This window comes from Corvus cornix, chromosome 8 (assembly GCF_000738735.6).
Source record: "Corvus cornix cornix isolate S_Up_H32 chromosome 8, ASM73873v5, whole genome shotgun sequence".
NCBI classification, from domain to species: domain Eukaryota; kingdom Metazoa; phylum Chordata; class Aves; order Passeriformes; family Corvidae; genus Corvus; species Corvus cornix.
This window is the reverse complement of record NC_046338.1, coordinates 1,152,028-1,178,488: the sequence shown is the minus strand read 5'-3', so window position 1 is coordinate 1,178,488 and position 26,461 is coordinate 1,152,028. Positions and strand designations below refer to the sequence as shown.

General features: G+C 55.4%; 2 protein-coding genes across 3 annotated transcripts; one reads left to right on the top strand and one right to left on the bottom strand.

The window, feature by feature from the left end:
* Window positions 1-5,631: 5,631 nt before the first annotated feature.
* On the top strand, window positions 5,632-7,597 carry GADD45A (growth arrest and DNA damage inducible alpha). The gene is made up of 4 exons (XM_039556522.1): window positions 5,632-5,804; window positions 5,888-5,989; window positions 6,059-6,272; window positions 6,822-7,597. The coding sequence occupies exons 1-4, from the start codon at window positions 5,761-5,763 to the stop codon at window positions 6,933-6,935; spliced, it is 474 nt and encodes a 157-aa protein (XP_039412456.1). The 5' UTR covers window positions 5,632-5,760; the 3' UTR covers window positions 6,936-7,597.
* Window positions 7,598-9,195: 1,598 nt separating this feature from the next.
* On the bottom strand, window positions 9,196-26,428 carry GNG12 (G protein subunit gamma 12). Of its 2 annotated transcripts, none has more exons than XM_039556238.1 (4): window positions 26,347-26,428; window positions 19,586-19,643; window positions 11,159-11,278; window positions 9,196-10,619 (listed from the first exon to the last, which is right to left on the bottom strand). In XM_039556238.1, exons 3-4 carry the CDS (start codon window positions 11,252-11,254, stop codon window positions 10,494-10,496), a joined length of 222 nt encoding a protein of 73 aa, XP_039412172.1. In that variant the 5' UTR covers window positions 11,255-11,278; window positions 19,586-19,643; window positions 26,347-26,428; the 3' UTR covers window positions 9,196-10,493. The 2 variants fall into 2 exon arrangements, with proteins under 2 accessions (XP_039412172.1, XP_039412171.1); XM_039556237.1 differs by having other exon boundaries at window positions 11,159-11,275.
* Between the last annotated feature and the right edge of the window lie 33 nt (window positions 26,429-26,461).

Here is a 26,461-nt window from a genome sequence, read left to right as displayed (position 1 = left end):
AAAAACCAACAAACGCATTTTTCCTGCCTTGCCAGAGCCGCGATATCCCGGCTTGAGCTCCCGGGTGCTCCCCCCGGTGCGGCCGCCAGAGGGCACCGGAGCGACGGCGGCCGCGTCCCCTCCGTGTCCCTGTCCCTGTCCGTGTGCGGGCAGGGGCCGAACCTGGGCAGGGATGCTCCAAACCCATCCAGGCTGGCCTTGGACACTGCCAGGGATCCAGGGGCAGCCACAGCTGCTCTGGGAATTCTATTCCAGGGCCTCCCCACCTCCCCAGCCAGGAATTCCTTCCCAAGATCCCATCCAGCCCTGCCCTCTGGCACTGGGAAGCCATTCCCTGGGTCCTGTCCCTCCAGGCCTTGTCCCCAGTCCCTCTGCAGCTCTCCTGGAGCCCCTTCAGGCCCTGCCAGGGGCTCTGAGCTCTCCCTGGAGCCTTCTCCTCTCCAGGTGAGCACCCCCAGCTCTGCCAGCCTGGCTCCAGAGCAGAGGGGCTCCAGCCGTGCAGCAGCTCCTGGGGTTCCTCTGGAATCACTCCAGCAGCTCCAAGTCCTCCTGCTGTTGGACCCCAGGGCTGGAGGCAGCTCTGCAATGGGGTCTCATAAACATTATATGCATTTTATATTATATATTTTAGTTTATATTTTGTAATCTGCTCTCAAATAAACATCCCCGTCTCATTATCTCTGCTGCAATGACCATCGAACTCAGGGCTTCGCTCCAAGGTCCTTCCCCTTTGCTTTCCAAACACTCTTCCCACTCCGTGTATTTATAGGAGACAAAATGAATTCAGATGAATGATTTAATGTCCCCCCCCGAGCTCCCTGCTGCCCACAGAACACCAGGAAATGTAACTCTGACTGGAGGCTGAACCAGCCCGGTTCCCTGATTCCACGTTCATGACTGGGGGCTGGTTTGGGGAGGGTCCAGCCCTCCCTCTGCTCATACTGGAGCTCTTCTGCATGCACAGGGAAAGCAAAGCACCTGGGAAACAGGGAGCTGCCCGTGGGAGGCTGGGTGTCTCCAGCAGGGCACAGGAAGCCAATTCCTTGTGGGGCAGGACAGTGTTCCCTCACGGAAGAGCCACTCGTGTGCTGGTTTATGGCCCCACGCTGCCATTAAATGGACAAAGTTTGGTTTTATTTTCCTGCAGCTCTCCCTGTCCCCATCCTGGACTTCGCCCGGCGCTGCCCGGCCGGATGATTCCCACCAGCACTCGAGGCTGCCACGTGAGGCCGGCCTGCACAGGGTGTGAAAAACACCTGCTCCATGCAGGGAGGAGGGGTGGAGGGATGCATCCAGGGCAAGGGATGGCAGGCAGATGGAATTTCCCTGCCAGCAGCAGCGCAGGTTTCTGCTGCCCTGAATTCACAGGTGTGAGGAGCTGCTGGGAGCTGAGCAGGGACTTGCTGGGGCAGCACCTCACAGGCTGGGGAAGGAAAAGACATTCCAGCAGCTACCCAGGGTGGTGGGACATGGGTGATCCATATAATCATAGAACCCTGGGCTGGAAGCCACCTTAGAGCTCATCCAGTTCCACTCTCCTGGGGAGTGGGCAGGGACACCTTCCACTATCCCAGGCTGCTCCAAGCCCTGTCCAACCCGGCTTTGAGCACTTCCAGGAATGGAGCAGCCACAGCTGCCAGGGTCTCACCACCCTCACAGCCAAGAATTTCCTCCTAATCTCTAATTTCCATCCCCCCTCCTTCAGTTCAAAGCCATTAAAGCACTCCCAGGCTCCCACTTGTGCTCCCTGTTTGCAGAGTTCCTGCTGCCGAGCCCCAGAGTGCTGCAGCCAGGGAGACCCAGCGATGTTCCAGCACCACGGAGGGCCACAGGAATGTGCTGAGTGCAGGCAAACCGGGTGGGATAAACACATCCCAGATCCCGCAGCCCCCCAGCCCCCTGCCCTCCCACCTTTGGGGGAGGTAACCCCCAGTCAGGAGCCTGCAAAGGAGCCTGGGCCAGGCAGGAGGTGGCTGTCTGTTCCAGGGAAGTCCCATCCCTGCTCCGTGCCACCGAGCCGGGCTCTCAGCTGCACTCCCGTGACCTGGGAGGTTGAGAAAGCTGCTGGCACCGTGCCCAGATCCAGAGCCAAACCCAGCCAGGCCCAGACTTCCTGGCTGCCCTGTGCGCTCCCAGGTCTGGCCAAAGTCAAACCCTGAACACCAGCAGGGGTAGCTCCAGCTGAACCCCGCTTTTAGTTCCATCAGGGATGGAGAAACTCCAAGGAAAACAGGGGGAAAGTGCCTTCTTGCTCTTGTTGTGCTGCCAGCGCTGGAGGGGACATGGCACTGATGGTGCCAGGGAAGCTGGACCCTGGGGCAACGCCAGGCTTCTGCCCTGCTCCACAGGGAGGCAAAGCCAAAGTTTCCTGGGTGTCAGAGCCTGGGGGATCTGCTCCTGCAAGGCTCCGGGGTGGCATGCCCTGCTCTGGGAAGGTGGAAGCTGCACAGAGCAGTGAGCTGGGGCACCGGGGTCAGGTCGGTGACATGGAACTGGTGGCACTGGGAAAACAGCGGCTGCTGGACCAGAGGCCGCCCCTGGAATGTGCAAGCTGGCGTTTGCTTTGCAGCAGCACCCGCTGCCCTCGGTATCCAGCGGATCCCGGAGGGGACTGGGAACACTCAGTGGCCCTGGCACAGCAGCGTGGGCTGCCCAGGGGACGGGTGGGGTGTCCCAGCAAACGGACACAGCGGGATCTGCCCCTTGCAGCGGGATGGTCAAGGGGCCAGCGGGGCTGGACAGAGGCCCCATGTGGGACAGGGCAATGCAGGGAAAGAAGGGAACGGATCAGGGACACCCAAACAAGGGACAGCAGAGAGCCAAGTGGGAAGGGAGCAGAAGGCCCTATGGGGCTCAGGGGCTGGGACCACCCGGAGGCAGCCCCCGGGAAGGGCCTTGGCTGTCTGCCGGTGGCTCCGGCAGGGACGGGGCTTTGTCACCTCTCACCGACACTGTTTGATGGTTGGTCTCATTCCCAAAAACTGAAATTAAACAACTTGAGGCTCTGACGTGCAGGAAGCACCTCTCCAGCTGGCCCAGAAGTCCTCCCCAGCACAGCTCCCATCGAGGGCTCCAGTGGGCATCTCCCACATCCCCGGGGGTTAACCCACTGCTCGCCAAGCTGCCTCCAACCACGGGCAGCCAAACCCCACAGCCAGAGAACATTTGGGGTGAGGGTCTGCCAGGTGAGGGGAAGAGCTGAGCCCCTTGGCTGAGCCTGACACAGCTCCTGACCCCCGACTCTGTGATGCTGAACACGGAGGGAAGGGCAAGCACAGCCTGGTGAATGATGAAAGTCAGGATTAAAGGGCAGGGGGAGAGCAAAACACCCCGGCCGCTTTTGGCAGGCGATGAAAGGAAGGTTTAGCAGCAGCTGCCAGCTGGGAACTGATGGAGGGACAACTGCGGGTCCGGCTCCATCCCGGGCTGCCCAGGCCGGCAGCCACGGCACATCCCCAGCACAGCCACCCACTGTCCCCGCAGCAGAGCCGAGGCACCCAGGCACCTCCCGAGCATCCCTGCTGCTCCTCTGGGAAAAGGGAGAGACAGGAAAACTGCGCCCAGCCGGGAAGCCTGCAGGGAAAGCGCAGTTTCAGAGCATTGCCTGCCGGGTCCCGGAGCTGCCGCCGCCCAGGAGAGAGAAAAGAGGCTTCAGCTGCCTCCCAGCTGCCTCCGAGACAGATTTAGCTCTGGGGCCGGCACAGATGGGGCTGCGGGGCCGGAGCCCTCGCCGCAGAGCCCTCGCCTGCAGTTGCTAATAGAGATACAGCAAATTAAGCGAACTTAATTCGGAGGGTCACCACACAATGCTCCCACCTGTTTTGCCGCGGTCCGGCCATCTGCCACCCCTCCACCTGATGCAAAAAGGGCTTTTTCCCCCTTTCTCCCAACGCTGTGGGCTTCGTTAAGTCGTGTCGGGTCTCATCAGGCTGCAGCAGCAGGACGGGGGCAGCCAGAGCCCAGCCGGGGGGGGCACTTGCAGAACAAACTCCTGCCAGGTTTCCTCCCGGAGCCAACGCACCCGGGGGGTACTGAAATCACCCTCTGCATTCTGGTTTCATATGTCCCTGAAGTGTTCCAGGCGGGACAGGGCTTGGAGAAACCTGGGATGGTGGGAGCTGTCCTTGCCAAGGCAGGGGGTGGGACAAAACGGTCCCTAAGGTCCCTTCCAACCCAAACCATCCCAGGACGCTGTGATTCTGTGATATCTCGTGTCCCAGATGGCCAATTCAGTGATCCTGCAGGAGGTGCACGGAGAGCAGCTCGGCACCACCCTCTGCACATTGTGCTTCAGCAAACACCACTGTGGAAAATGGCTCCTGCTGTTCAGGAGCTGGAGGAAAACACTGACACAAGCAAAACTTTAAAGCACACGCTGCCAAAATCTCTGTGAGGGACCACCAAGGGTCCCGACTGCAGCCCTGCTCTATGGAGCCAGTGGGAATGTGCCAGCCCACAGCCAGGCTGGGAAAGAGCTCTGGTACCGGCTGTGGGAGGATGGAGGGGTTTGGGTGCAACAGCTGAGAAAGCTTTGACACAGCACCCGTCAGGAGAAATCCTCCCCGGAGGTCTGCAGGGCTGACACGGGACATCTGGAGTGGGAGCAGCTTCCCAGAGAAGCACCAAGTTCTTGGAAACCTGCAAAGGGAGAGATCACAGAACCACAGACTGGTTTGGGTTGGGAGGGACCTTAAAGATCATCCAGTGCCACCCCTGCCATGAGCAGGGTCACCTTCCACCATCCCAGATTGCTCCAAGCCCCATCCAGCCTGGCCTTGGACACTGCCAGGGATGGGGCAGCCACGTTGTTCCCTGTGGCAAACGTTGTCCCTGTGTTTGAAGGTTGGTGAGGCTGTGTCCTGAGCACACTGGTGTCCCCTGGAAGGAGCACTGCAAGAGTGCAACCCCTGTGGAGGCAGGGAAGACAGAGAACTGCATCCATCGAAGGATGGGATTCTGTCCCACTGCCCCGCTCAGGTGAGGCCCCACCTGCAGAGCTGCCCCAGCCCTGGGATCAACACCAGGAGGACGTGGAGCTGCTGGAGAAATCCAGAGGAGCCCCCGGAGCTGCTCCAGGGCTGGAGCCCCTCTGCTCTGGAGCCAGGCTGGCAGAGCTGGGGGTGCTCACCTGGAGAGGAGGAGGCTCCAGGGACAGCTCAGAGCCCCTGGCAGGGCCTGAAGGGGCTCCAGGAGAGCTGCAGAGGGACTGGGGACAAGGCATGGAGGGACAGGACACAGGGAATGGCTTCCCAGTGCCAGAGGGCAGGGCTGGATGGGAGATTGGGAAGGAATTCCTGGCTGGGAAGGTGACGAGGCCCTGGAATAGAATTCCCAGAGCAGCTGTGGCTGCCCCTGGATCCCTGGCAGTGTCCAAGGCCAGGCTGGACATTGGGGCTGGGAGCAGCCTGGGACAGTGGCAGGTGTCCCTGCCCGTGTCCCATTCCCACTCCCAATCCCATTCCCAATCCCATTCCCTGTCCCCGTTCCCGACCGCTCCGAGCGGGGTCAGGCCCGGCCGGGCTCCGCAGCACGTGGGCGTGGTCTCATTTGCATAGGCCAATGGCAGCGGTGTATGCAAATGAGGGTGGCGCGGGTTGGCCGGGGCGGGCGGGGGTAGCGCGCGCGGGGCGCCTTTGTCCGGCACAGGCGGCGGGGCCGGAGCGGCCGGAGCGCGGCCGCGTCCCGTGCCCGGTGTCCGTCCGTGCCCGGTGTCCGTCCGTGTCCCGCGTCCGGCCCTGTCCCCGTGCCCTCGTCCCCGTGATGACTCTGGAGGAGCTGCCCGGGGAGCGCCGCGCCGCCGGGAGGTTGAGGCCGGGGGGCGGCGGGGGTCGGGCGGGGAGCGGCGCGGGGTGGCCGGTGACGGCCGGTGCCGCGTGTCCCGGCGCAGGATGGAGCAGGCGGGGGACGCGCTCGAGGAGGTGCTGAGCAAGGCGCTGAGCCAGCGGAGCCTCACCCTCGGCGTCTACGAGGCGGCCAAGCTGCTCAACGTGTGAGTGACCCCCCGTACCCCCCGCTGCCCCCTGCCCGGTGCGCCCGCGGTGACGGCGGTGCCCCGCAGGGACCCCGATAACGTGGTGCTGTGCCTGCTGGCGGCCGAGGAGGAGGAGGCGGGGGACGCGGCGCTGCAGATCCACTTCACTCTGCTGCGGGCCTTCTGCTGCGAGAACGACATCAACATCCTGCGCGTCAGCAACCCGGCGCGCCTGGCGCAGCTGCTGCTGCCCGCCGCGGGCCCCGACCCGCCCGCGGACCTGCACTGCGTGCTCGTCACGGTGAGCCCGGGCCGCCGCCGCGGGGGGACACCCGCGGGTCCCCGCTGCCGGCCGGGACCCCTCGACATGCCGCGCCCGGGGCTCGAACCCGCGGCCTCAGCGGGCCGGCACCGGGGGTCCCGCGGGGCTTCCCGCGCCCCGGGGAAAGCGGGGTCCTGCTCCCCTTCTTCTGCTTTATCTCCCCCATCTTTCTCCTTTGTTTTTCCCCTCTTTCTCCTGTTGTTCTGGGGGGGGGTTTCCCTATTTTTCCTCCCTTCCCCTTCTCTATTTTTCCCCTCCCCTCTTTATTTTTCCCTTTTTCTTTCCTTTCCCTCCCCCCTTTTATCTCTCTCTCTTTTTATTTTTTTTCCCCCCTTCCCTACTCTGCCCCAGAGTCCAAAGCTAAACTCCTCACATGCTTCCAGGCTTGACTTGTTTGTTTGCCTCGGTAGCAATTTAAGATGATTCACACTCCTGGGCCTTCTGCTGTGCTTTTTGTTTTTCCCCCCCCGTGCCGCGCTCGGGTTGTTTTTGCTGCCCTGCTGAAGCTTTTTGCCGTCCCCTTTCCAGAACCCGCAGGCCTCGCAGTGGAAGGATCCAGCGCTGAGTCAGCTGATGTGTTTCTGCCGGGAGAGCCGGTACCTGGACCAGTGGGTGCCGGTGATCAACCTCCCGGAGCGGTGACCCCGAGCCCGGCCCCATCCCGCTGGAGTGGTGCAAGACTTTCGCAGTTGCTCAGGAAGGAACTCCCTGTCCCGGCTCCAGGATTCCGGGGGGTGGGGGGGGGAGGAAAAATAAAACCCAACAACAACAAAAAAAAATATAAAATTATAAAGCTAAAACTGACGTCGGGGGGGGTTTGGCTGCAGTGGAGCGAGGTGTGGGACTGGAGCCGAGCGATGCCGAGTGTGGGAGCCAAGGAAAACAAGGGATGAGCCCAGCCCGACGTGCCCGGGGTGCCCTCCCGAGAGCACCCCTCACTCTTTCTGTCCTTAAGTGCCACTTAAAGTTCCTGCTTTAAACACCTTAACGAGCAAACAAGGTTAATCGAGGCCTTTTGCCAGCAATGTTGTTGTATTTTTGGGATGGTAATTCTCACGTTTTTATGCTAAGATATATAATAATAATAAGTTATTTTCTGATATTGATGGAGAAATTATTTATACTTGGAGGTTTGAGAACCGAAATGCCCTCAAGCAGTTGGTCTGCAACCACGAATCTTCTCCCAGCTGGCTGCAAGAGCAGCGCCATTAATATAATTGTTTGAAATTCGAGTGTTTTTTGGGGTTATGGTGTTCTTGTTTTGTGTTTTCTTTTTTTTGAAATAAAGTGTAAAATCAAACCTTTGGCCCAGGGTTTTATTTCCTTACTCTGTGAGTGCACAGGCATCAGGGCTGAGCAGCAGCTGCTTCCTTGTCCTGGCCATGGGCAAGGTCCTGTTGTGCAGCTCCAGTGTGGGTTTATTCCCGGCCCCTCCCAAGCAATTAAACGCCAAAGCAGCCGATGTGCTGCAGGAAAGGTTGGGAATGTTATTTATTTATTTGTTTGTTTGTTTTGCTTGACTGCTGCCACAACAGGGGCTAAAAAACTGGGGCTTTGCTGCCGAGGCTTCCACGCTCCTGCAGCTCCTTCTCGGCAGGTGGGAAACCTGATTCCTCGGAGGAGGAAAAGCTGCCCCAGTGTTTCCTTGCAACGCCCCGGGGATTTGTTTGCACCCCCAGCTCGGCCCGTGTCCCCCGGGGCCGGGAGCTCCCGGTGCCAGGCTCCTCCTTACTGACACAGCCAGGCTGGCACAGATGGGATTTCTCCGTGTGGCAGGAAAATCCACACCCCCCCTGCTGCTGGCACTGCCCGGGGAGGCCACGGGGACGCCGGTGCCCCACCCTGTCCCTCCCTGAGGGCACCCAGCTGGACCCCAGGGCCCCCGTGTGCCCCAGCAGTGGCACGGGGTCACTCTGTGCCCAGCCCCGCAGGAAAGGTGCCAGCCCAGCCGGGAGGGGAGGCTGGACCTGTTCTCCCACTCGCGGGATGCTCCAGCACGGGGCCACCCAGCCCTGTCCGTGTCCAGCCCGGGGCTCAGGACAGGCCGGTGCCACCCTGGGCCCGGCGACGCTGCAGCAGCACCAGCAGCCGATTTATTTCTCCAAGCTCAGACTCCATCCAAACCCTCCCGAATCCCCGGCTCCTCCTGGTGTCACCCCCAGGCCTGTCCCCACACTACAAAATGGGTGGCCCTGGGAGCACCTGGCCCAGCACCCAAATTCTCATTTTTCTCCCCAAATCAGCCAGCTTGGCCAAAGCTAAAGATGGGCAGCCCAATGCTGCAGCATGGTGGGGTCTCACCACGAGTTTCTCCCAGCACCTGTGGATGCAATGGTCTCACTTCTCCTTTTTTAAAAAATTCTATGAGGGCAGAGTCTGTATTTCCCCCAAATTTTACAATCCCTGTTTTTTCTTGGGCGTATTGATGGCAAAAAGTGAAGTGCAAACGTCACCACTCCAGATTTCACGTGTCCCTGCATACTGTATTTAAAAAATGGCGACTTTACCAAAAACCTATGGATTAAATGCTGTCAGATTTGGGCAGTTGTGCTGGGTCACCATCCAGGATCCCACATCTGGATCAGCAGCCAGCCCCTCCCCCAGGCTTTATTTAAGGGGCAAAGAACACCCCTGCAGCCACACCAGGGAGCTGGTTTGGGGCTGGGAACAGGGATCCCAAACCAAACAAAAATTCCAATTCCTTCCCAGATTCCTGGGAAGAAAACAATCAACAGCACGAGGCTCCTTCCCTCCCCACACCCCACCCGGAGCTGGGCACCTCTGGGCACCTCTGGACTTCTCCCAGCACCTCCAGCCCTGCAGCCCCACAGTGAGTAATTAACAGAGCTCATTAACTCTAACCAGGTGTGGGACAAATAGACACAAACACAGTGAAAAGGAATTAGTGCAGAGCTACATTGTTGGTTTTTTCAACTGCCACTAGAAAAATACTCTGATTACAAAAATAATTTGCACACAAGCACAGGGTGAGCAGCAGGTTTCTCGTGCCAGGCTGACTTTGGAGCTCTGCCAAAGAGATTTGTTAAACAAAGTTGAATTTCTTAATCTATATCAAAAGTGGGTCTATGATTTCATATAGAAATGACAAATATGCAACGTAAATGACACGTGGTTCATAAATTCTGCAAATATCCTCCCAGAAATGCAGGGTTATAGCACATCACAACTTCAGCTGCCTGCACAGAAGGACATTTGCAGCCAGCTGAAGTCAGGATTATTTTTAAACCCTTCCAAATTTGCTGTTAATATATAAAGTTTATATATCTACACACACACACAGAGAAAGACTTTTTTATTCTATGTATATATAAAATATATGCTAGATGGAAAGGCCCTGCAATTAGAAATGCATAACCACAAGCTGGAGATAATTTGGCATTTTTCCCGTTTAAAAATGTATTTCTTTATAAAAATGAGTCAAGTTCTGACTCCCTGCACAGAACCCAGCTGGGATTGGGAGCGAGGGCAGCGTTCCTCCAGCTCTGCCAGGGCACTTCCAGCCTCCCATTCTTTTTCCATTTCTTTGAGGGTGTGTTTTAACCTAACACAGGTTTTTAATTCGAGAAGAAAATGCAGCAGAATCCAAGCTGGAAATTCTGCTTTTTCAACTTTTGGAAAGCAGGGAAAGCATCTCTGATTCCAAACTCTGTCCTTTGAAAGCCCTGGGAAGAGAGGCCAGCAGGAGGAAGGCTGAGGCACAGCTCCCTGGAGTTCCCCAGCAGCTGCTACAATCATTTTTCAAGGTAGTTTTTGCTAGAAAATGCACTTTGAACGTGTCTGTGCACAAACAGGTGCTGCCAGCACAGGCACTAACCCCACTCCCCCCCACCCCAAAATCCATAATTTTAAAAAATGTAAACCCAGTGATTCCATCAGGTCTCTACAACTTTGCTCCCTCAGCAAAGCTCAGGCAACTTTGGTCTTGTTGGAGTTGGCAAATGCCCCCAGGACCCCCTGTGCAGAGACCCTGGACCCCATTCCCTTGGCCAGGAAAGACAGGGATTCAGTCAGAAACCTCCTAACAGAGACAGGGATCAGCAGGAATGCCTTGGGAAGCTCAGGGAATGGTCTGTACAGGGTCAGGGAGTGGCCGTGGGGCGCAGGTACCTGGGGGAGTGGTGGTGCTTGGCCAGGCCCAGCTGGGCTGGCAGGGGCTGGGCAGGAGGAGCTGCCCCTCTCCTATAACAAAATGCAGGTTTTCTTGTCCTTGAAAGGGTTCTCAGAGGCTGGAATTCCCATGAGCAACGGGTCCTTCTTGGCGTGCTCCTCACAGTACAGCATGAGGTCTGCCGAGGCTTTGGACACCTGCAAGAGATGGGAAAAGTCAGCATAAAACGGGGTTTTCCATGGAAATGGGATCAAAAGGCTGAGAGCTGTGAGGGAACCAAGTGGGATGGGAGAGTGCTGGGAGATGGAAATGTTCTCCAGGGCCCTTTCTGCTGGTTTGATCCGCAGGGAATGAAGGACAGGAGGGAGCCCGGTGCTCTTTGGGGTTGGTTGTGACACCAGGCAAAGGCTCCACCTGGCTCCTACAGAAACCTGAAAACAAACAGGAGGGGCTTCAAAACAATTCCAGAGGAATTTCTCATCTCTCCTGGAGTGACAGGACAGCGGGGAACGGCTTCCCACTGCCAGAGGGCAGGGTTGGGTGGGACAGTGGGCCACAGGAAGTGGACTTATTTGGGTTTGTTGAGCTGAGATGTTGGTGTCAGGCTTTGAGGGGGGGAAGGCTGAGCTGTGGGTGCTCAAACACAAAACACACACACACACTCTGTTATCCCATCATCCGACAGCTGGGAGGGGAAAAACAAGGAAAAGGAGGGGGAAGGAGGCTGGGCTCTCACCTTTATCCTCTCTATGGAGGCTTCTATCCTGAGCTGCTGCACGGTCCTGCGGGCCTGAGCGATGTTGTTGGTCGTGGTGGCTGTTTTGCCAGACATTTTCAGTGGAGCAGGGAAGTTCTGCTTGGAAAGACAGAGGGTTATTATTCCAGAAGGCAGCACAGCACCCTGAAGTGCTTCTACACAGAGGCATCCACTACACGCTGCAAAATGTACATTTCAAAATTATTACTGTTCTATCCAACCAGGACCAGTCAGCTAAAAATCAACTCTGGAAGTAAAGCACACTCCGGAGAAAAGCATGGAGCTGCTGTGCAGGTTTCTGAGCCTGTGGCAGAGCAGGATGGCACAGGCATGGCTGGTCCAGCAGTGATCCTAGCACAGCTTGGGCCACTTGATCGCCCCCATCTGCAGCTTCCCCTGGGATTCCAGCAGATCCCAGAGTGTGCTGGGAGGCCACAACTTCCCTGGGAGCTGGAGCAAGGAAAGAAACAAGGTCCTGAGCCCAGCAGAGTGATGGGAAGGAGTGAGCCACGATGGAAACACAGAATATTGGGGCTGGAGAAGCTCTCTGAGCTCATCAAGTCCAATCATTTCCCCAGCACTGCCAAGGCCACCCCTGACCATGTCCCCCAGTGCCACATCCACAGGGCATTTAAACCCCTCCAGGGACAGGGACTCCACCACTGCCCTGGGCAGCTGTGCCAGGGCTGGAAAACCTTTCTGGGGAGAAATATCCACGGCACAGGCTGATCCCAGCATCCCTGGCTGGTTCTCCACCCAGGCAGGCTTAGTCCTAAGTGTCCCAGGCCAGGCTGGACACTGGGGCTTGGAGCCACCTGGGATAGTGGGAGGTGTCCCTGCCATGGCAGAGGGTGGGATGGGAGGGGCTTTAAGGTCTCTCCCAACCAAACCAGTCTGGGATTCCAAATTATTCAGGTCTCTGGGAGTCCAAAGAGTTTAGCCCAGCCCTGCCCATGTCCCTGTCCTGGATCCCAGCCTCCAGCAGGACTCTGCTTGCTTTGCACAGCTCCAGGAGGACGAGTGCTGGAATCCCTCATGGCACTGCAGTGACTCGAGCCCAAGGCAGCTCCGTGACCTTTCCGAGCTCTGCCTGAGCAGCTCCTGCAGGATTCAGGTTTCTCTCACCCAGCCTGGGCAGCAGGGCTGTGTTCCAGCTGATGCTCGTGCCAGCCCAGCAAGCTGGGAGCACCATTATCCTGCTCCAAGTCCCTGTTTTGAGGGGACATTCTTTGGAAAAGCTTCGGGCAGGGCAATTCCCAAGCGGCAGCAAACGCCTGCCCAGGCACAGGAGGAGGGACATTCATTCCTCATCTTTGGTGTCACTGAAAACTGATTTCCTACAGGGAATATTAAAGAGCATCCTCCTGCAGATCCATGCAGGGTGATGGATGCTCCAAGCCCCAATGTCCAGCCTGGCCTTGGGCACTGCCAGGGATCCAGGGGCAGCCACAGCTGCTCTGGGAATTCTATTCCAGGGCCTCCCCACCTTCCCAGCCAGGAATTCCTTCCCAATATCCCATCCAGCCCTGCCCTCTGGCACTGGGAAGCCATTCCCTGGGTCCTGTCCCTCCATGCCTTGTCCCCAGTCCCTCTGCAGCTCTCCTGGAGCCCCTTCAGATTGAAAATGAGTCTTCCAAGCAGGAAACTCCGACAGGCACTGCCAGAGCTGATAAATGCAGCTGTTGGGTTCAGTAGTGCTCCAACCTGTGGGAGCTCCAAACCCCTCACTTCTGGAATAACAAGGAGCTGTTCCACATGGACACAAGAGCACAGATCCACCACAAACTAAGCCCACACTCCCAGCCCAGTCCCTGCAGTTTTCCCTCACAATATTCAAAACCTGCAGTGTGAAAAACCCAATGCAAAGCAATTTATTTTTATCAAGTCATGGATGCAGCTCTGAGAGGACACTTCAGGAGTTGCTGATTCCTGTAATTTTAGTACTTTTTTTTTTTTTTAAGGTTAGAAAAGTTGCAAAATTAAAAGATAAACCATTATCCCCTCATTTAACTGCGGAAAGGCCATGCTCAGCCTTCCCTCCCCCAGCCCCAACCCCCCCTTTTGCCACTGGAGCTGTTTGATTCTCTGGATCCCTTCCCACCCTACATGGATGACCTCCTTAGGAAAGTTCCAGTGCTCGTTTTCCCAGCTGCTTAGCTTTGTTAATAAATGAGATGTCTGGGGGAAAAAAAACCCAACCAAAACAACCCAAACCATAAGATTTGAAAATTAAATTGCTGCATTTGCCCATCTCCAAACAAACACGAGCTTTAATAGCCCTCCTAAGATTACTGGATCTCTTCTACAGGGAGATTTACAACAACTAGGTCAGCTCCCAATAAATCTGTTTCCCGTCCCAGTTCCTGGCAACACGTCCGAGCTGCTGCAACCACGGATTGCTCACGGGGCACCCTGGACTTCACAAAACTCCCCAGATTTAAACTGGAGGTGTCAGAATTCTGCAGAACTTGGGGGTTCAGAGCCCTGGGCAGGGTTTTCTGGGGTAGGAGAATTTCCCAGGAGAACGAAGTTGCTCCCTGAAGAAACGACCACTCGGTCGGAGAGGGCACTGCTCTGATTTCTAGGAAATGATCCCTCGTGCTCAGCAGGCAGCCCGGAGCCAAAAGGGGCCCTGAGAGCCTCCCTCATCTCAGTACTTTCCCACTGGGATCTCTCGTGTCCCAGCAGTCACAGTCACAACTCCTTGTTCCCTAAATCAGTTTCCAACAAGTTTTTCCATTCACCTCCTCAGACAAAACAAGGTTGCTGATCCAATCCAGGTTGGACAGGGCTTGGAGCAACCCGGGACAGTGGGAGGTGTCCCTGCCCATGGCAGGGGTGGCACTGGATGGGCTTCAAGGTCCTTTCCAGCCCAACCCACTCCGGGATTTTCTGCTGTGACCTCACGCTGTTCCAAGCAGGAGGGGGTTCCCTGTAGGAACACGCGGTGACAACCTCGGTCCCCTGGGGGTGACAAAGCTCAGCAGGGGCTTGCAGGACCCAGGGTGGTGGTGAGAGAGATTCCCAAACCCCAGAGCAGCTGCAGGCACGGCTGCAACTCTCACTTGGGTCTGACTCAGAGCCTAAAACGAGACAAAAGGATCAGTCCCAGGACAGCCTCCCCTGGCCACCACCCCTGCCATGGGCAGGGACACCTCCCACTGTCCCAGGCTGCTCCACCCTGGCCTTGGACACTTCCAGGGATCCAGGGGCAGCCCCAGCTGCTCTGGGCACCCTGTGCCAGGGCCTGCCCACCCTCCCAGGGAAGAATTTCTAATTTACCCGTGGAAAACTGAGGCCTGCAGAGGAGGATGCTCCCCAGCTGCACTTTGCCAGGGAAAGAGAAGAACACAGGAAACTTCCAGTGCACTTCCTGCAGCCACGCACATGCATTTTTTTCTTTCTTGAAACACCTGCAAACAGGTGGAGCTGCCCCTCTTCCACAGAAAAGCCCTATTTTTCCAGGCCTTGCCCTATTTCTTTCCTCAGGCTTTAGGTAATGAGGTTGCCATGCAGCAGATCCCCAGATCCGCCTGGGCTGGGTGCCAGACTCCAGCTCCAGCAGGATAATTAAACTCTGGACTATCTTATTTACTCTTTTAGATCCAGGACTCGTGAAGCACCTGCTGAGTGAAAGGTAATTAAATCAGCACTGCTAAAGCAGGGCTGGGAATCTGCTGGAAATCCCAGCAGCTCTGCCTGGAAAACAGCTCCCAGTTTGCTCCAGTTATACAGAGCCAGCTCCTACCGGAGCAGGAAAGCCTGGCTGGCAGCGGGACAAAGGCTCAAAGGGGAAAAAACGTGTTCTGTAATTGTTTCTTTTGAAATAAAGCAGACTTTGAGGTGAATAACTCGAAACTTAGATCGACAGAGCAGGTTGGACAAAACACAAACCAACACCAGTGACAACAGCAGCAGCTACAAGTGTAACACCCCGTCAGCCCCTGCTTTTCCAGCCCCTGCTTTTGCAGGGCTGGCAGCAGGGATCTAAAGTTACAGCTAATCTGCAAATGCCAGTTTCAAAGGCTTCTCCCTTTCCAGAGCCACTGGAGCCCTGCTGTGGAGGACACGGAGCAGAGAGGTGGAAAGGCCTCTGCACTGGGCAGGCTCCAAACTCGCCAGGGAAATGGCAGGAAAAGAAAGCCACGGGGTGTTCCCAACATTCCCTGTTCCCACTGGGAGGGAGGCCCTGCAGCAGCACCCCTGGTCTGGGTGCCCTGCACACCCTGCACTCCCATGGGATGGAGGGAGCACCCTAGGGAGTCACTGCTGCTGCTGCAGGGAATCGCTGCTGGGAGCAGCTCCGGCTTGGAAATGTTTGGATGCTGCTGCCTGATAAACCAGAAACAAACACCACCATGGGAATTATCCCACTTTTCTTAAAAACACAGGAAAAGGGGGAAAAGAGGGAACCAAGCAGCTGGACAAGTTTGGAGCTGCTGCTCCCAGCTCATTCCCGGCCCTGAGCTCGGGTTAAGGATTTCAGTGGTTCCACCACAAACGCTGCAGGTTTCCAAGTGACACCATTCCCAGTCCTGCAACTTCCCTGGTGTTTGCTGGGAGAGTTTGATGCTGGATCTGGTTTGTCACCACCACTAACACAGGCTCTGGCTGCTGCTTCACAGCCCTGCCTGCAAAACCATTTCACTCCCTCCTCCCTGGCATCCCCTCATCCCGCTGCCTTCAGCTGGGACCCTGCAAACAATTTGGGAATAACACACCAGCAAACTCCAAATCCAGCTGCCTCCTCTTAGCGACTCACATTCCCTAGAGCTCACAGGAATAAAAAGAATAACATTTTGCTTCTGCAAATGCAGGGATTTGTGGGGCTGGAAGGTGGTTGGGAGGAGGAAGAGGAAGAGGGGCTGCATGGAGTGGCACCAAGCTGAGGTCAGGCCTCATGGAGAGCAGGGAAGAAGGGCCACGATGACCCCTGGAGGGGTGGCACAAGCAGGAGCTGATGCCAGAGCTGCATGCCCCACTCCCAGGTGCAGAGCAGGACGTGAGGTGAGGTTTCCATGGATCCTGAGGCTGCTCTGCACGTGCTGCTTTCCCAGGAACTCTGTGGGAGCGCGAGGGCCGGCGGCTGGTCGGGACTTGAATGCTGGAGGTTGGTTTTCCTACAGGGCACCCTTGGGAGCTCGGGAGCAGGTTTGTCATGACTTGCAGAACCTGAAAATGCTCCGAGTCCAAGCCAAGAGGCCACTGCTGGCATTCAAGGTGGGGGCAGGAATAAACAACTCAGTTCCAAGGGCGCATTGGAGCACAACCAGCTACAGCAACAGATAAAACAATTCCACACAAACATCAAAAAGTCTGTGATATTCCCTGGTTTTGATTTTTTGAATTTTTAGGCCTCCAGTGGCAGAGTCTGTTGGAGGAATCTCAGTGTGCCTGGCTCTATTTTCAGCCAGAGCGCTGCAGAGGATTTGGAGTCCCAGCAAGAGCTGACGTGTCCCCCCGGATCCTGCACAGCCCGGAGCACAGCAGCACCTGGCACAAGGTGGGACAGGCACGGGGTCCCTGACAGCAGCAGCAGGCGGAGGAAAGGAGCACCCAAGGGAGGCCTCTGCCCACCTGAAACCCGAATGGCCCTCGGGTGCTGCTTCTCCCTCAGCGCTGACAGTCAGGGGCTGAAGGAGGTGCCTTGCCCTGGCAGGCCCAAGGATTTCGGAAAGCACCTGGGAAGCCTGGATGCTTACTGAGAGTGGAAAAGGAGTGAAAGGGCCGGCGTGGAGGGGGAGCAGCCCTGAGCTGTCCCCAGAGCCCGCGTGTCCCCGCAGCACCTCTGGGAACGCTGCTGTTTGCATCCACACCTCCAAAGCAAACACTGCCCAGCTCCCCACGCTGCTCCTGCAGCAGCAGGGACCCACTGTCCCGGCTGTCACCCTAATTAGGGAGCACTGGAACGAGGCAGGCACGTCCCACGCTGCTCCTGCTCCAACCGGTTGTCCTGCTCGGAGAAGGAAGGAGATTCCAGCCAAACACCCCCTTCTTCCCGGCCCCATCCCGGCCTGGCAGAGCTGCTCCCCAGCCAGCTCCCTGCTCCGGACATGCAGCCAGCCTGGTTTTTCCAGCGGTGGGAGCAGCCCAAGGGAAAGCCCAGGGCGGCTGTGAGGGCTCTGCTGGCCCAGTGTGGGGCCGTGCTGACACCCAGTGGAAGCACCGGAGCTGGAATCTTTTCCTTCTGCTGCGTTGCCAAAGAGAATGGAAAATGAACCTGGGCAGCAGGAAAACACCGGGGTCCTGCCCTCAGCGAGCAAACAGAACTGAGGGGGAAATAAAACAGGGATTAGAGCTGCTTTTGGGTCGTTTCTCTTCTTATGGTGCTTTTGTCCCATCCCTGGAAGGGTCCAAGACCAGGATGGAGCGGCCTGGGATAGTGGAAGGTGTCCCTGCCCATGGCAGGGGGTGGAATGGGATGGGCTTTAAGGTCCCTCCCATCCCAACCATTCTGGAATTCCATGGTCCTTATTCCCCACACAACGAGCAGAGACACAAGTGATGAGATGCTCCAGAGATTTCCAGGAGCACCCGGAGCCACTCCTGCACCTTCCAGACTGAACACAACAGCCACAGGGCAAACTTCCCAGGAAAAATGGCAACAGGGATCATCCATGACCTCCCTGCTCCCATCACAGGCAACCAGTGGCCAGGAGAAGGATTTTTCCACACCTACCCCAAACCAAAGAGTGAAGAGCAGCTCCCTGGTTCCTGGCAGGTGAGAGGGGCTGGATTATTAAACAGGATTGGAATTTTAAACAGGTCTCAGGCAAGAATTACAGTTGTGGAACAAATACTTTATACACAAAAAAGTTTGGGTTTGGTGAAAGAAAACAAGATCCTCCCCCAAGGATGACACTGTGGAAAAGGAAAGCTGGAACATCCGGCAGCTGCAGGACTTGCAGTGGTTTTGGGGAGGATGGGGATGCTCTGGGGTGCACCATAGCTGAAGGACTGGGGGAGCTCAGGCACTTCAGATTTCAAACCCAATTTTCCAGCAGGAAAGGTCCAGCAAGGCCGAACTCTGCTCCCACCCCCCTCCTGGAGGAGGGGCAGTATCCAGGCCTGGATGAGAAATGGGAATTCTGGCCATGCAGACAGACCTGGTTTGCACAGGATGCCTGTCAGTGCAAACAGAGAATAAAAGCCCCTTAAAGCACAGAACATCCATTTGTGATGTTTCCTTCTTCAGAGAATTTACACCTGAGAGCATTGAGAGATTCTACAGTGGAGATCTTTTCTTGCCAATTATAAATAATGCTGCCAGTGTCTTAATTGGGGATTAAAACCCTTAATAATGTGAAATGAAAGGAAACAGACAACTCCCAAGATCTTCAATTGGACTTGGCGTTCTGGGTGTTTAATTAAGGCCATGTTCCTTCATAACCTCCACTTCATAAGTTATTCCAGCACCATCCTGCTGATCAAACCTGGGCTGTAGCTCCCTTTGATTTTCAAAGCCAGCCTCCACTGTGGGATTCTGTCAAACCCAATGTACATTTTGGGAGAGGAGCACTGGAAAAACCTGCTTTTATTTTCCTCTGCTTTTCTTCTGACTGAACTTTTTACATCTTTAGCACGCATGAAAGCCATGAAAAGTGACTTTTAGATCAAGGTTACTTTGAAAAACATCTGAGCATTTAAAGACATCAGCCTGAAGCCACTGGAAAAGGCAACGACCTGCAGGGCAGTTTCTCCACAGAAGGTCCCTGCTCCTCCCCACGGGGCACTACCCAGCTAATTCCCACTGGGAAAGAGGGGAAAACTGCAAAGACACATTTGCAAAGAGACTTTCAGCTGGATCAAAATCAGCCTGCAAAGCAGGAGAGGGCTGTGCTGAAAGCTCCAGCCTGGCAGTCACGGGATGCAGCCTGGCCCCAGGTTATGTGACCTTCAGCAGATTCTTTCGTCTGCCAGAGATAAAGCCGAGGACGCTGGCGGGAGATGCTCTGGGAAGAGCTCCACGGGGCTCAGCTCAAAGAACTGGGAAGGTGGGAAGGATTTCACCACCTCCTTGGCTACAGGAATTTATCAAAGCACCTATTTTTAAGGATGGGGGGGGGGTGGATATAGAATAATTTGCATTTTTTGATGGTCAAACAAAATACAGTTAACACAGCAAAGACAGAAATGATGAAGATTTGCAGGCTGGTCCTTCCCAACCAGGGGAATAAACAAGGAAAAGCTTAAATTCTATGGGGAAAGCAGGTTTTTCTGCCCCCTAAATTCAACACAAAAGCAGCCAGGCTGTTAAAAAAATGAGGTGAAAAGCGTCAGCAATTCTGCCAAGGACTTTACATTCGTTCTGCTCCAGAATAAAATTAAATCACCAGGGTTTGGGACCTGTCGTGCTGCTTTGTATTTCGCATGAAAGGAAGGAACCAGAGTGCACTGGAAACTCACCTACATAGGCAGACTTGCTCCCTGTCCAGCTTGCCTTGATTTTATCAGTGCAATGATCCTGAAACAAGAATAAAATAAAAATTATAAGGATTTCACAGTGCAAGAAAGCCAAAGCTGAGGGGGGTTGGCACTTGTGGTTTAAGGCTAATCACCAAAACAGTATTTTGAGACTGGAAAATCCACCTCAAACTTGGAGCAGCCTGGGACAGTGGGAGGTGTCCCTGCCCATGGCAGGGGTGGTACTGGATGGGCTTTGAGGTCCATTCCAACCCAAACCATTCCAGGATTACTCTGTCCCTGGAGACTCGGAGCTGTCAGCCTCCAGTGATGTGTTCTCACAGCTGGGTTTAAATCAGTGCCTAAACAAATCTGAGAGCTCACATTCCCTATGGAGGCCTTACACACCCAGAAAAACCCTGGAATTATACCAGTCCTCTCCTGGAGCTCCTTTAGGCACTGGAAGGGGCTCTGAGTTCTCCCTGGAGCCTTCTCCTCTCCAGGTGAGCACCCCCAGCTCTCCCAGCCTGGGAGGGTGATAAAAGCCATCAGGTGATGGGAATTCTGTGAGAGCTGGAGCAGGGACTGTATTTACAAGTAAAATCATCTTTTCTTTCATTCTCCTGGCTGTGCTACTGCCGGGAGCCCTAGGGCTGCTCAATCACTGCAGGTCACACACGGGTGTGCAAACAGATGTGTCAGGTTCTGATATCTAATAATCCAACAGGGACTGGCAATTCCTGTGTTACCCTTTCCTGGAATTTCCAGTGCAGGCTCCCACCCCTGCAGACACCCCCAGTGTGGAACTGGGATTAGAGGCACCGGGCATTTCCTGAGCTGGCACAGCCAGGGCACAGATCCCTCGCTGAGCAGGGCACGGCCGGATCCGGGATTGCCGCTGACACCCTTTGGAATGAATCCAACCTCCAGTTGCTCCTCCAGCTCTGGCACCGAGCCCTGGAGCTGCTCCATGCCCGGCTGAGGAGTGACCACGGGCCTGGAGAAGCCACAGCCATCCAGTTCCCTCCTTCCCAGGGAACCAGGAGGGCAAAACCCACCTAAAATTCCCAAGGGATGGTCCTGAGCAAGGCAGAGAGGGGGTGGGCAGCATGGGCAGTATTCCCATTATAATCACATGCCCCTTCCTGTGCTGGAAATGGGATCACACTTTTAATAAGTGCTGGTCAAATCATTGTGTGGAGGAGGAAAATAAATTGTCTTAAAGACAGTCTGCCTTGCTACAGTCCTTGTCCCTGTGCCAGGCTTGTCCTGTCCACATCCAGCAAGGAAACCAAAATAAATAACTGTGACATGTAAGCTCCTCCACAGACGTGGGACTGCTGCACAAAATCGAAGTTTGATTGGAAAAGCTGCTGCTCTGCTTATCAGTGCAAGGTCCCACTCTGCTCACACCCCCTGGAAATCGCCAGGGAAAAATAAGAAACATTTTAATATTGACTTGTGCATCCCGAGGGAGATGAGAACACAGTCAAAACAAGCACGGAGCCCACGGAACGGTTTGGGTTGGGAGAGACCTTCAGGGATCAGCCGGTCCGAGCCCATCTTTAATGCGCCTGAGAAGCGATTCCGGCTCCCGGGGCCGCTTTCCACCGCGCAGCCACGCTGATATTCCTGCCTAATCAAAGCTCCTATCAAACCAGGCATAAAAACCCACAAACCCAGCATTGCTGGCATAGTTTGAGGCCGGTGTAATGCACCCCCTCTAAAAGCCTCTGCTCAGAGGCCAGGCCATGCTCGGGAAGGAATAAATCAGGGAAGGGCACGTGGGATGAGGAAATTCCACAGCTGGATGGGTCCCAGTCCCTCTGGCCAAGGCTGGCAGCACCAGCCAGGTCCTCCTGCACTGCGGGAGTTCCAGTTCCAGCTGGAGCATCCCTGCTTTGCAGGAGGAATCCCTGCAAGTTTTACAGCAACATAAAGCAGATTCAGCTGGGAAAAGGATGGTCCCTCTCCCAAAACAGTGACACTTCCTGCTTATCCCAGCTCTAAGCTTAGACCAAAAACCCTGACTTTGGGAAGGGGCTTGAAGCTACAAACAGGGCTGAAAATGTCATTTGGGATCTGCTCAAAATTATTCACAGCAACCACAGAATCCCAAATGGTTTGGGTTGGGAGGGAGCTTAAAGCCCACCTCATCCCAACCCCCCTGCCACAGGCAGGGACACCTCCCACTGTCCCAGGCTGCTCCAAGCCCCAGTGTCCAGCCTGGCCTTGGACACTGCCAGGGATCCAGGGACAGCCACAGCTGCTCTGGGCACCCTGTGCCAGGGCCTCACCTCCCTCACAGGGAGGAATTTATCCCTAATATCTCTTCCAAACGTGCCACATTTCTCCTTTTCTATGACAGCCACCAGTCCCTGATGTTTCCCTACTTCAGGCAGCAAGGGCACTGCTGGGTCCCAGGGGATCCCCTTGGCATTCTCTTGGAAACTGGAAAACTGACAATTTTCTCTTGTCAGCTTAAAGCACCTGGTTTTGTGCTCTGGGGGAGCTTTGGCACAAGGAAAACCCTCATTCAGCTGGGAGAATCAGACAAAATCTCCCCTGTGTGCTCCCACTGCCTCTGCACAGGGAAGGGTTCTGGAGAGCAGAGGGGCGATGGCACAGAGCAGCTGAGCTCAGCCTGGATCAGGGCAGCAGGGGAGTGCAGGCTGCTCCCTTCCCAGCAGGACAAAGATGGGCTCTTCCACCTCCAAACACTCCGGAGAGCCACGCTGGAGGATCACAGCCCACGCAGAGAGCCAGGGCTCGGAGCTGTGCTGCACGTCGGAGCGGGGGCAGGAAGGCTTGGATCACACATCCCAAACCAAAGCGTGCCAAAAAGTCACCTGTCCCTGCACAGCAGGTTTGGAAAGACACGGGAGAAGGGATGGGAAGACAAAGGGGGTAAACAAAGGGGGAGCAAGGCTGCTTCCTGCCTGAGCTGAGCCGAATGTTTAAACAAGGAGCTGATCCCAGCAGCCACGTCCCGCCGTCCTCAGCTGCTGCAGCACAAATAATCCTCACATCACAGTTTTTCCCTTTCCCTCCTCCCTCTGGAACTCCATCACATGCCAAGACGTTGATACGGACACAGGAAGCTGAATATAAACACATTGCCTGTTTTACCAAATATTCAAAGGAACACAACTAAAAATACTCAGCTGCTGGTGTCCAGGAACATCCCAAAGCTGTGATCCGCCCCCAGCCACACTGCCTGGGGCTCCAGGAACCAGGGAGCTGGGATTTGGGGTACACTGAACCCCAGGCCTCAGCTTTCACAGAATCCCAACTGGTTGTTCTGCTCCTCTGCCATGGGCAGGGACATCTCCCACTGTCCCAGGCTGCTCCAAGCCCCAATGTCCAGCCTGGCCTTGGGCACTGCCAGGGATCCAGGGGCAGCCCCAGCTGCTCTGGGCACCCTGTGCCAGGGCCTCCCCACCCTCCCAGGGAACAATTCCCGCCCAAGATCCCATCCAGCCCTGCCCTCTGGCACTGGGAAGCCATTCCCTGGGTCCTGTCCCTCCATGCCTTGTCCCCAGTCCCTCTGCAGCTCTCCTGGAGCCCCTTCAGGCCCTGCCAGGGGCTCTGAGCTCTCCCTGGAGCCTTCCCTTCTCCAGGCTGAACAATCCCAGCTCTCCCAGCTTTTTCTCCCAGCAGAGCTGCTCCATCCCTCAGATCATCCTGGCGCTTCCTCTGGATTCCCTCCAACAGCTCCAGGTCCTTCCTCTCCTGGGGGCCCCAGAGCTGGAGGCAGCTCTGCAGGAGAGTGTCACCAGAAGATCCAGGAGTGGATCCTCTCCTCCCCAGGGACACCTGGCTGGAAGGGCTTCAGCAGCTCCACAGTAATGAGTGCTACATCCCATGGGAATGCCGGATCCCCTGGAGCCACGTGTCTCTCCAGGGGAGGGATGTACCCCCACATGCTCCCACCTCCCCTGGGCATCCCACTGCTCCCCCCACCTTCCTGCTTCTACCCACCTCCCTAAAATCCCATGGAGAATCCCACCACAACCCAGTCACCCTGAGGACTTCTGTCACAGCCTCTGCTCTTTCTCATCAGTCCTTGCAAAATACGGAATGAAAACTTTTTACTCGTGCCATCAGTGTTTTATTACCCTTCCGAATTCCGCCTCGGGTTATTCCTGAGAGCAGAAATGGTGTGGGCCCAAGAGCTCCCAACACTGAGTGCAGGATGAACATGAGGTTTGGAAAAACGAGCCCCAGTTGTGAAATATTGCAAAATTCACCAAATAACTGCACAATTCCAGCAGTGCAGGAATCCCACGAGTCACCAAACATCTGCAGCTCCCATTTCTCAAGAAACAGTGAGTCCACGATGCCTTTCAAGATCTGGGTGACTTCCATCCCAATTAATGGAGTTTCACTCCAATTCCTGCCAGTGCACAGGGGTATTTCTGTGCCAGGACACAGGACCCAGCAACCTTCCCCCATTCCCATGGTTTGTGTAAGCACAGATGAAGCTGCAGCAACTCAATCCTCCCTGGAATCCGGCTCCGTGGCTCGGCCAAGGCTGCCGTGGTGTTTCCCTCGATAACTATAAACCTTTGGAAATTATTCCCTCCGCCCCCTGCAGTGATCTCTGCTCTGGCAAAGGGGACAAAGGGAAAGGGCAGAGGGTGAGGATTTATGGGGCTGCACCATGGATTTCTGGAGCAATATGGACTTGCTTTCGCAACAGAGCCTAATCAGAGAGGGGTACACTGGGATTTGGGAAGCTGTGTCCAGGGAAGGAGCACATTCCCACCCTGCAGAGCTGTGGTGTTCAGCATCTTCCACTCAGAATTTCAGCAACGTTTGCAGGGATGGCGGAGCCACAGAAAAGGGAGGGAGAGGGACTTTTTAAGCAGGCAGATGGAGACAGGACACAGAGAATGGCTTCCCACTGCCAGAGGGGAGGGATAGATTGGATATTAGGGAGGGTGGGCAGGCCCTGGCACAGGGTGCCCAGAGCAGCTGGGGCTGCCCCTGGATCCCTGGCAGTGCCCAAGGCCAGGCTGGACATTGGGGCTGGGAGCAGCCTGGGACAGTGGGAGGTGTCCCTGCCATGGCAGGGCTGGCACTGGAGGGGCTTTGAGGTTCCTTCCCACCCAAACCATTTGGGATTCCCTAATTTTACTGTGTCATCCCAGGCCCCACTACAGAGAACTTGACATGAATCTGGCTCAAATATTCTGAGTCTTTTTAGCAACAGAACCTAAAAACTTAAGAACTGTCAGTGCTTAAAAAGTTATCATATTGTCAAAGAAACATCATATTTGAAATAAAAGAAATATCTGAAACCTACAGCACAACTCCATAATTTGATTTAACACCAGCAAGAGATGAGAGATCAGTTGTTCTGCTGCCTGGGAGCCCAGGAAACTCCTCCAGGGATAACAGGAGAGCTTCATTTTCCAAGGAAAAATCCTTCATCAGCTGGGTGATTATGGAATGAGCTCACCCTCAGCATCAGACCCCATGTATTGTTCCTCTCTGGAGTTTATTGCTCCTTGATTAGAGATATCCCAAATGCTGCAGTGCATCCCACGCCGGGATGAAATACGGGATCGAGGAGTCATTAACTCCATACTAATCCCTCAATCTCATTTAGTGGCGCTGAGCAGCACAAAATCCTGCCACTGCCCATTACTCGCCCTTTACTCCCAGAACTGTATTTCTAAACCAATTTACAGCCCAGAAAAACCCACACAAGTAACATGTCCCTGATCCTGTGGGTTCTAGGCCAATAAAAACACCGGATAATCGCCTGGAAAATTGCTGGGAATTCCATTTGATGTGCCAGACGAATCAAATCATAAAATCACGGAATATCTTGAGCTGGAAGGGACCCACAAGGATCATTTAGTCCAGCTCCTGGCCCTGCACAGCACAATCCCAAAACAATTCCCAAGCTTGGAATAGAGAATTGCAATTTAAAAGTTAGTAAAAGAACTCAAAAATTCAAGGAGTTGGGCTCGATGATCCACGTGGGTCCCTTCCAACTCAGGATGTTCTGTAATTCCATGATTCTAAGCAAATTATTACTGCAACAGGGTGTGTAATCTCAGTATCAACACGAAACCTCCTGGAATAATGACGCTTCCCACTAATTAACCTCCTTCCCACATTCATCCCACAACTCCCCGCACGTGGGAAGTTTCCTCCGTCAAGCAGAGCTCCGCGATTCCAAGGAAAACCCATGGCCTGATGGCTGGGAATACTAAAATCGGTAAAATTTAAAGGATTTAGCTGAAAGCTGGGGCTGCCCCCGTGTAGTTGGAGCCGCCAGCTCTGGGTATCCATCGGTGCCACGGGGAAGGTCTGGAGGGAAGGAGGTGGGAAGGAGAAGGAAAGGAAGAAAAAACTGCCTGTTTTAGAATGATTTTTACCTAATGAAGAAGATTATTTTTTTACATAATTAAGTAGATTTCGCCTCACTCCCTTGCCACACGCCACTTGTTGAACCACATCGCAGCTGCGCGCTGCCTCCCGCCGGGAATCCTCCTCAGGACAACAACAACAAAAAAAAAGCGGGGGGAAAAAAAAAAACCACCCATAAAAAAAAAAACTCCAAACCAACTCCAAAACCACCCAAGCACCACACGGGCCCGGCCCGCCCCGCCAGGCCCGGCAACTAAAACGAGCCGGGCTGCCGCTTTCCCGCTGCCTCCGCCGTGCCGGGAGGGCTATCCCGGGAACCGGAGCTTGGTATTCCAGGCTGGAACCCCCCCTGTCCGGGATCCCGGGATCCCGGTACTCACCGAGCGCCGCTCCGGTGTCTCCACGGGCGACCGGAGCGGGAGCTGAGGCCACGCCCACCGAGCCAAGCCACGCCCACTCCCCTGGGCCACGCGGGGATGGGCGGGGCCAGAAGGG

Coding starts and splice junctions, on each gene's coding strand:
- GADD45A (XM_039556522.1), top strand. CDS start 5,761: ATGACTCTGGAGGAGCTGCCCGGGGAGCGCCGCGCCGCCGGGAG. Junction 5,805..5,887: donor GAGCGCCGCGCCGCCGGGAG/GTTGAGGCCGGG, acceptor GTCCCGGCGCAG/GATGGAGCAGGCGGGGGACG. Junction 6,273..6,821: donor TGCACTGCGTGCTCGTCACG/GTGAGCCCGGGC, acceptor TCCCCTTTCCAG/AACCCGCAGGCCTCGCAGTG.
- GNG12 (XM_039556238.1), bottom strand. CDS start 11,254: ATGTCTGGCAAAACAGCCACCACGACCAACAACATCGCTCAGGCCCGC. Junction 10,620..11,158: donor CCTCCATAGAGAGGATAAAG/GTGAGAGCCCAG, acceptor CATCTCTTGCAG/GTGTCCAAAGCCTCGGCAGA.